The sequence below is a fragment of the Dendrobium catenatum genome, unplaced genomic scaffold, assembly GCF_001605985.2.
Source record: "Dendrobium catenatum unplaced genomic scaffold, ASM160598v2 fragScaff_scaffold_697, whole genome shotgun sequence".
Taxonomy (NCBI): domain Eukaryota; kingdom Viridiplantae; phylum Streptophyta; class Magnoliopsida; order Asparagales; family Orchidaceae; genus Dendrobium; species Dendrobium catenatum.
Window position 1 is genome coordinate 287,206 of NW_021319159.1, and position 10,545 is coordinate 297,750.

The 10,545-nt window shown below is 35.5% G+C and overlaps 1 protein-coding gene across 6 annotated transcripts in view; it reads right to left on the minus strand.

The window, feature by feature from the left end:
* Positions 1-10,545, minus strand: part of LOC110103918 (sterol 3-beta-glucosyltransferase UGT80B1) — a 103,507-nt gene that overhangs the window by 55,755 nt on the left and 37,207 nt on the right. For all 6 annotated transcript variants that reach the window (XR_003701134.1, XM_028695849.1, XM_020832799.2 and 3 more), the window contains one exon: positions 8,025-8,088. Coding sequence is in view for 5 of the 6 variants with exons in the window: in XM_028695849.1 (XP_028551682.1) it covers positions 8,025-8,088 (64 nt within the window). In the remaining variant the exon portion in view is untranslated. The remainder of the gene's footprint in view (positions 1-8,024; positions 8,089-10,545) is intronic.

The following is a 10,545-nucleotide window of genomic DNA, read 5'->3' on the forward strand; positions in this document are numbered from 1 at the left end:
CCTCTTGAGGGGTTTAAGTGACGCCTGCAAGCAAATAGTGTTGGAATAATCATGACTTATTTTACCCCCACTTGGACACAGCCACCTACAGAAAAAGCATATATCTATACCATATCCACTTAAAGGAAAGTGCTCACAACGCAAATAATCCAACATTATCACACCATGACATCAACTACATGGGCAAAAAAAGATAAATTATAATCCTAGCATGCCTAGGGTCGTGCACCTAACTGGGTGTTGGCTGTGGTATGTCACACTACAAGTGTTGTTTGATTTTATTTTAAAATGAAGATGTTTAATTTTAAGCCAAGGATGATTTCACTTTAAGTTTTTTGTGACTTAAATATTTTATTTGACTTTTACGTGTTTCACATTTAGGAGGGTTATGAAGAACCCATAAATATCAACTGCTTGTTTTTAGGCAAGCCCACTACTTATGAGTCTTAAGATAAAATGATGCAACCATTCAACCTTTTGATGGTAGAATAATTGATCGTTGTATCAAAGGAACTTAGGTAATGTCTACCTAATAGAATAAAAGAGAAATGTTTATCTAATAAGGTAAGGTAGCCATGCCTAAGAGTTATACTTGAAGACTTTGTGAAGTTCATTTAATAAAGTAAGATAAACTTCAACATATAGAAAACTCCTAAGGGACATCTAAAGGTTGAGTTTTAGTTATCATTAGGAGAGATCATGTGATAAGAGATGCTACTTAGAGTTTTGGTCTTAAAGGATCTATCTAACATGTAGCTTTTGGGCTAATTATTGGAGAATTCTCCTTAGCTTTGGGAGCTAGGGAGAAAAAAATTTCCTACAACCTAGAGGTTGGAGAAAATGAGATGAGACTTATAGCTTTGAGGCTAAGGAAATGGATGCTTCCTTTAGCTTCGAAACTAAAGTAAAGGAAATAATGTATCCAACACATAGTTTACGTGTTAAGTGTTAGTGATTTCCCCTTAAACTTTGGAGCTAAGAAGAGAGGAATATCTCCTACAAATTTGGGGTGTTAGGGATGACAGAGAGAGGAAACTTATAGCTTTTGAGCTAAGATTGAAGAGTTCTCTTTAGATTTGGAGCTAAGGAGAAAGAAATGAAACTCGTAGCTTTGAGGCTAAGAGTTGGAGGATTTTTTCTAGGACTTTTGGAGTCCATAGAAATGATAGAAGATTTGTAGCTTTGGGCTACAAAGCAAAAGGAATCTCTTTGAATTTTTGTATTCAAAGAGAGATTTATTTACATAATTTAGGCTAAGCAAATAAAATGACAAATCATTGACTTTTGTTCTAATGATGAAAGTTTAGCTTGCTAAATGTATGTCAAGCAAACATAGAAAAAAGATATTCATTCAACTTTTGGGTGTCCAAAGAAAAGAGTTATTCATCCAACTTGGGCTGGAAGAACAAGAGGGAATATATAATTTATATTCCTATGCTTGAGGTAGATATATTTGTTGATTTTGGTTCAACAAATAAATGATTTGGTGTAGATTCACTCAACATGGGTTGAGTGAATATGAGAGTTTCCTACAACTTTTGAGTTGTGGAAAGTAAGGAATTTCTCTACAATTTTGTCTCATAGAAAAGAGAGGAGAAAATGCAATTTAGAGGTTACAAATTAGAGGGGTCTTTTTGAATACTTTGGTATTCAAAGATAGTTAATGATCCAACCAATTTGTGTTGGGCAAAAAACAAGATGACATGTAGGTTTGGGCTACAGGTCATCATGAATTTCTTTGAACCTTAAGGTGTCCAAAAAAAAATGTTCATTGAGTACTTTCCTACAATCTTGGTTTGTAGGAAATGAAAAAGAAAATGCAACTTAGAGGTTGCAACTTCATGAACCAAGATCATTGAGTATTTTCCTACAAAGAAAGATGTTCATTGAGTATTTTCCTACAATCTTGAATGTTTTGGTGCTCAAAGAGAGGATTTTACCCTTCTAACTTGGGTTGGAAGGATGAATTGGAGATAGAAATTTGATTTCTATGCTTGATAAAATAACTTATTGATTTTGGCTCAACAAATGAATTGGTTTAAGTGTATGGTTAATTCACTCAACATGAGTAAAGTGAAAGTGAGATTCTCCTACAACTTGGAGTTGCAAAGGAGAGAAGAGGCGTGCAACTTAGGGTTGCAAACTCATGAATGCTCCTTAAACATTTGGTGTTCAAAGAGAAAAAAACACTCACTTAATTTAGGCTGAGTGAATAGGAAAGTTTTCTACAATTTTGAGTTATAGAAGGGATAGAAGAATATGTAACTTATGGGTTTCAAATTCACAAACATTCTTCGAACATTTTGGTGCTCAAAGAGAATATGTACACTCTCCTAATTTGGGTGAGGAGAATGAGACAATATTTGAATGTTCTCCTACAATTTTGGCTTCTAGGAGATGATGAAGAAAATGTAACTTAGGTTACAAATTGGAGGTATTTCTTTGAGCATTTAATGTTCAAAGAAAGAGATTTATGCTCATTTAATTTATGCTAAGTGATTGGGGGAATGAGGACTAGGATTTGGATCATATGATTTTCTAGTGCACTTTTAGGCCCCTTTAGAGATCATTTGGAAATCTCTATATGGGCTTTGAGAGCAACAAGAAAGGGTATTATTTGTTGGTTTTGTGCGCCAACAAATAAGATGGGAGAGCTTGGAATTTGGCTCCAAGTTGGGAGCTTGTGGGATGGCATGTTGAGTATTTTGAGAAAATTCAGAACACCACACACAAAGCGATCAATGATATCTCCTAGGAGATGCTAACAATTCATGATAGAAACCTTTGGAGCCTTGAGGAGGCTCTAAACGTCATGCATGAAAGAAATATGCATGTGAAAGTGATTTCCCTAATCTTCTATGAATGTTTTGGATTCATTGGAAAGAAGGAATGTTCATTTGAAAGCCTCTAAATGGATCCTGGAGGTCGATTTTTTCATGATCTAAGAGGAATCTAAGAGTATGCACGAGATGATTTATCACTTTAGGAGTTTTAGGGGTCTCCATGTTATTTCACTCATCTAATTTGAAGTATCATAAGAAGCTTAAATAATTTTGAGGTATAATAAACGTCATAGATGAATTTAATTAATTACTTTGTCACGGGTCCTATGGTGTAGGCCTTTGAGGGTCTATGCAAGGTCCATGATGAGACACAAGTTCCCCAAATTAATTGAATTCCTCTCTAAACATTTGTCAAAAATCACAAAAATTCCTTTTATGCGCATTCCTAATAGTATGCAAGCTCCCACTTTTAAAACATGCACATTGGCATTTAGTTTAAAGAAAAATGACAATGCTAGCCTATTGTTCAATTATAGGCGACGGCTAGGTAAGCAAAATGAATCCTAAAACATACATTTGGGAGGTGTCAGATGCCTATCCAACACCCCTACGCACGTCGATATCCTCCTCGGGCTCTCACATGAGAGAAAACAAGTGCAAATTGACAGATTTCCACTATTTTGCGGAGAGGACAACAAACATGGGTTTATTTTGGCATTTTGGAAAACATAGTGCATGGGTTTCTAAGGACCTAAGGCACGGGGAGCATCAACCACATCTATAAGGCTTAGAGACCTACAATTTTCCTAAGTTTGAGAGATTTTACCTCCATGGGTTGTCACGACACCAACTACACTCCACTCTCCTTGAAAAAGGTGAGAATGCAGAGACGAGGAAGGTAAAGTTTGATGTCTACACTGCTCCAAGCACTGTTCAAAACTTGCAAGCTTACGATGGTCAAAGTGGCTTTCAGAAGTTTTCAAACAGCAAAATAAACAGCAAAGTAGGTGGTGGAGAAGTCTTCCTTACTATTCTTTCCCACAATCCGACTCCAAATACACGCACAGGAAGAATCAACCGCTTGTCCTCCATGCATATTATAAGAGGTCCCCCCTCTATTGAGTGCACACAGGACTCGCCCCTATCCCGCTCGTCCCGTCGACTATGGGCCACATGCACGCAAGAAGGGGACTCGCCCCCTACTTTGCTCCGCCTGTCGACCCAGATCGAACGAACCGAGACCAAGTCGCAGACTCGGTTTCCCCTCTATTGGCTCGAACGGACTGAAGTGAGCACACTGGAGGTTTTCGCTCTGCATTTCTCACCCACATGCAAATGCCACACCTCTCACTCTAACTATGTTCGAGACTTCCAAAATGCCAGACCCACCGAATGCCTCCTCTCCAACCATTTCTTCTCTCATAACGTAAGAAACGAGGTAAATCTACTCGATTGGATTTTCTGCCAAAGCAATCTGCTATAGCCGCTGAAATTAGACGCGATTCGATGGGAAAGGACAATGTAGCAATGACCAATTCAATTTGGACCGTTCGATGGATTTTCTTGATTTGAAAAGTCAAATGAACCAAGATTTGATCAATTGAGGCTGAAATATGGACTTGGCTCAAACCGATTTGAGTTGATTAGGGTCCGATTGGATCCAATTGAGCCAATTTTGCAAAATTGGATTCGAATCGGCAACAATTTGAATCGAATTTGGTTTGATGAGCCTCGACGAGGCTCGATTGGGTTCGATTTGGACTGATTTGAGTCGATTTTGGTCGATTTGATTTTAATTTGATGAATTTGAGCATAATTTAATCATATTAGGGCTCGATTTGGGACATGTTTGCTTTGACATAGAGTCGATCGAGCACAATCGAGCCCAATTGGGCTTGAATAAGCTCGATCCAGGCTAAATCAGGCATGATTGTGAAAATAAAAGTCAACACATATCTCATGATAACCCAATACTACTCCCCCTTAAATAGCCCTCACACACATTAAACAAAATTGAAACATTCATAAACAATATAAACACAATTAGAAAAACTTCCTAAACAATAAAATCTTCCTAAACAACATAACTACAATTAAAAAAAACCTTCCTAAATAATTAAAACCTTCCTAAACAGCTCCTCTTGATTCATCCTCCTTACATAATAAATTATAGCTCCCCTAGGCCCCACAAGGGGGGCCGAAATCTCTCCCTCTGCTACCCCTGGTTTCACCCAGCCAAAGGTTTAGTTCGGCCTAAGCCGATCTGGCTGGGCTAGTCTGGGCTGGGCCGACAAAGTGGCCCCCCTTGGCATATCAGATCCATAAAGTCATGATCAATGTGGTTTACAATGTATAAGTTCTCGATTGTAGGCAACTCAAGGTGTACCCAAAGTAAACTTTTGAAGGGAACGATATAAAGTAAAAATTTGATTCTTTCTTTTGATTCATGCTTTTTAGCATGAACATGCAATATATTGAAAATTAGTTTCAAGCTACGAAATTTCAAATTTCATAGAAAACTTGATTATACACTAGATTCATAGTTTTTTTATGATTACTTTTATATATATTCATCCTTAGTTCATAACTCGAGAACAAGGTAAAGCATTGTGGGGCCAAGTGACTTACTAATAGAGAACACATAGCTAAGCAACTTAGTTTTGTCCTATGAGCCCTCCCTACCAAGCTAATGAAAGAAGCACAATATTGGATCATAATCAAGATATTTAGAGACATGTTATGATTGATCATTAGCTATATGAATTTTAATTGGATACTATCTTTTGATTAAAGAATGTTTGACTCGCTAGAATTTAAATCAAAATTGCATCAAAATATATGTTAGAATATACATGATTAATAGATTATGAATATCTCTTATGCAAATTAATTTTTGACACCATTTATTTATGTATTAATTAAGATTGGCAATTTTATAAAAGAATTAATTGAACATATGCTATTTCTAGTATCATATCAATTTGATAGTTGTTATGATCACAGCTTTATAGATATTTTATTATTAGACACATTTCATGCAAATAAATGCATACGGGGTCATTTACTTTTGATATGATCTACTACTTGCATTTATGGTAACTCTTTTTGATGATGTCAAAAGGATAGAATTGCTTTTGGTGGTACATATCATAGTTGATTTTGGTAGATGTATGTTCATTGGGTTCAATTACATGACTTCAAACAGGAATGTAGTGAGGGATGATTTTTTTTTCCACCCTTCAACAACATTAATTTATAACATCAAATGGAGGAAAAATATTTGTCCCCATATGCACAATCTTATTATCATATGACTAAAATTGCTCATCAATTATTAATGATAGCAAACTCTTATTAATATCATCTATTAATTTATCAAGTGTTCAACAAGTTCACTAATTTTAAGGTGAAACACGAAGATGAAGGACACTTAAAAGGCTTGAGACACTTAAAACCTGGAGATAAGTTTAAAAATATTATATGATATGCTTAGGATCTTTAAAAAACTTGATAACATTAAATTAGCAAAGCCTTGGTTGCTTCCCTTTCCTGTCAGAATCCAACCCATCATCATTATACTGGGCATCATCGTCACAACATTCAAATTGCAATTAGAGCAAACTTCTTATAATGGATTTTGCAAACCAAGGGGGATTTCATCCTCAAATTGGCACCCATTTTGCTTATAAATAAGATCAATTTTGGGTTGTTAGAATGGTATGGAATGGGAGAAAATTAAAGCTCAAGTTTTTCATCATTTTGAAAAGTTTGTGTTCAAATAGTGTTTCCTTTTAAGCCATTTGTGATCCAAGTTTTCACTTCTCAATCACCTTACTCTTTTTATTTGTTTCTAATAATCTTCTAAAAAGGGATCAATTTTGTTGTCTTGTATCCACTTACCTTTATACTCTCCAAAAACTAGGTAGAGTTCGTAGTGTTTCCCTTGCTAGGAACCAAAAAGTGGGTTACCCCATCATTTAAGGAAAAGATGGAAGGTTCTACACGTCAATTGTGTAAGAAATTATATATCGTGCAAAAGCTTCTACAGCTATGGTGACAAAAGAAAAAGGTGGAATTACCAAAATAAGTGACCAAGACAAACGTAAGCAGCTGGTGTCAAACCACGTTTAAAAATTTTTTTGTACTCAAAGCTTTATAATTTAATTGTGTTACTTTACCTAACTATATTTTATGCTTAACGTAGGGATTGCCTTGTGTTAACTTCTTATGTGATATTATTGTTGCTAACTATTAGAATTGTGCTTCACTCTTTACATCTAACATTATGCCTCTTGCAAAAACAACAACAACAACAAGTCTTTATCCTACTATGTGGGGTCGACTACATGAATCATTTTTCACCATTGTGTCCTATTAAGAATCAAATTCTCATCTAAATCTAATAAAGAAAGGTCATTTCTAATATTTTCTAACCAAGTCTTTTTAGGTCTACCTCGAACTTTCTTAACATAAGTTAAATCTAATGCATCTACATTCCTAACAACATCACCGGAAGGTCGCCGTTTTATGTGACCAAACCATCTAAGGTGACTCTCTTTAATCTTATCTTCCATTGGAGCTACTCTAACCTTTTCACATATATGCTCATTTCGTATCATGTCTCTAAGAGTAAAGCCACTCATTCACCTGAGCATCCTCATTTCTACAACACTTAACTTAATATTATGCTTCTCTTTTAATGGCCAACATTCTGCACCATAAAGCATTGCAGGTCTCACAACCATCTATTAAATTTTAATACAGTTGAAGTCTATTTTTATCTTTCATAATGAGTCAAGAGACCATTTTGATTCTTTTCTAGACAAAAAATTACAAGTTATTGTTAATAAAACTGGTATATGAACCCTAAATCAGTCACAAATAAAAAATACTAATATATTTTCAAAACAGAGAAAATAATCCCAGGAGGACACGTAATCAAATAACTCCTGAACTGGAAGATGGACGGAATTACGCAGTTCATACCTTTATTGCAAAGAGGTTGTTGACTTGGCCCATATTCATTGGATGAGTACCTTACATTCACGCACTTTATTGCCAAAACGAATATTGTTTTCTCTAAGACTACTATAACAGTTGGCAGTTAAATGAAATCATATCTTATTTTTGGCATTTTCAGCTGCTATGACTCAGTTAGAAAAAAAATCCAATACAAGTTTTAGACTCAATGTGGAAAGATATTAAGAAGCATGGGAAAAACTCAATTATGTCACATCTTACGTCCAAGGCATTGTGAAGAAGATATGAAGAGGCACACCGAGAGCTTCAGCGACATGTGCATGCCCTGCAAATATTTTAAAATATGAGAAGTCTCTCGTTAAATTTCCGAATCACAATTCAGCTTCTACAGTGCAGCTCATAATGTCATGTAATTAAATATACATATTACTCTACAACAAGAATTAAGAAATTGTCTGTGAATTTTACTCCAATGGATGGGTTGGGAATACACTCCAGCATAGCGATATAGGAGTTTTCTTTATCATGAGAACTTCAATTTCTTCGAAAGAGGTCTTCCTTTATCTATTTCTGTTTCTTGAAAATATGGGAGTGACTTGAATTTCAGCAAACCAAAATTGCACAAGAGAAAGATTTGGTTGATCAATTATTCAAGAAGTTTAATGAAATTACCCTAAAAGAGGAAAAGCCGGAGAGCCTGATAGGGTCTTTCATTCAAGATGGGTTAGACAACCTCTTAGAATATAGGTTTCTTGAAACGTAGAAAATAGTTAAATATGGCATAAATTTTTTTTGAACAACTCACATATGATTAGAGACCTGATTCTTCGGTGTTCTTAAATTATACTACATTACATTTCAATACAATTCATGTGATCCAAATGAAGAAAATTTTTAAAAGACATCATAACTTAAATATGAATGATAAGCAGAAGCTGTCCAAAATTTTATTTCTTAATTTTTCATCTATAGAGCAATTACAGGAAAACTAAAACATGTAACCATTAACAGACTACTAACCTTAAACAAAATATTCCTTATATTGACAAAAGTAAACACAAAATCAAAACTGAACTTTAGCATAACCTCTTACTTCCCTTTTCCTGTGAGAATAACCGGAATAATAATTTGGTCAGCTATGACGCCTATAAAAATATGCAACTCTAGTAAAATAATCAAGTCCGAAAGAACTAATGAGAGACAAATAAATATCATAATAAAACAGAACTGTGTGTGGCATCATAGTATAATATAATCACATATTACAGAGAATTACACGTAGAATGGCTTTATGAATCAAAATTTTAAGCTATTCACAAATATGTAGGAGTACAAAGGCAACGTCCCTACAACTAATTTAAATGCATATACAATCAGCTTTATATACTGTATACAAATTCATATCTTACTTCCTACACATGCTGACTGACAAGTCGGACACCTCGCATTCTCCTGTGCGTGTACGGCACCTACACCAACCCGAATTTATTAATAGGCAAGTTCACCATTTCCTACAACCCAAAACAAACCAATTGATTGGATCTTCCCAACTGACTTACCATTCAATTTTATTTTAGTATACATGACCCGAAACCCAACTGACTTACCAGTCAATTTTCTTTTAGCATGCATGACCTGAAACCCAACTAATGTTAAACTAAACTGGATTATCAATTTTACAAAATTTACCCATCAGCACCAACAAACATGCTTTAACTTTTTCTTTACTGATTTCTCCCCCTTCTTCTTCATACTCTCCCGTATATTTCTTCTTCTTTTCTTCATCTTCTTTACCCAAATTTCGCTATAGCTCTTTTCAACCAGCCGAATTCCCTTCCCAGCCATTCAGCCAACTCTCAAATAGCATGCAAATCTCAGCACTTGAAGGAACGATTGAGACTCCTACTAGATAGCTTCCTTCAATGATCTATGCTTCCATTTTACTTTTACATATGGAATTATTCTGCTCCTTAATTCACAAACATCAAATTCCAAAATCTTCTCAGGCTACTCTGGATAAGTTAGATCACTCTGCACAATATCTTTTTATTGGAATCCTCTGATGTTCATCTGTCACTCATTTACTGAGTATAGATATATGAAATACATTGTGTATATATATATATATGCAAGTAAAACCAAACGATAAGCAACCTTTCCAACTCTTTGAATAATTTCAAAGGGCCCAAACTATCTCAGACTCAGCTTTCCCCTTTGGCCAAATCACAAGATGCCTTTCATAAGTACTACCTTCAAAAACACAAAAATCTCCAACTTTGAACTCAACACTTCTATGTTTAGGGTTATAGTGTTTTTGCTGATGGTCCTATGCTTCCATCAATTTATTATTGATCAATCATATTTTTTTGGTGGCTTGATCGATCAATTGTGGATCCAATAACTGTCTTTCTCCAACTTCGACCTGGCTCAGAGGATTTCTGCATCTCTTGCCAGACAACACTTCATAAGGAGCTATTTTGATTTTGGATTGATAGTTATTACTATAAGCTGTGGGCTCCGAAAATTCGGCCCCGGCCTCCTCTCGCTTTTCCTTTTATTCGGCGAGGGAGTTTTAACTGAATAAGTTCCGAGGTAAATTTTGGAAGGCAGATGGGTTTGTAGATAAGACACTACCCAGAGATTTCGCCCTCATTTTGTGAGGACTTTATGATCTGAGTTCTGGTTTCCTATAGGCGCAAGCCCCTATAGTTAATTACCCCTCTCGCTCACGAGAGAGAACTTTCGATTAAGGCTAGTCGTCAATCAGATACGTAAGCCCCCC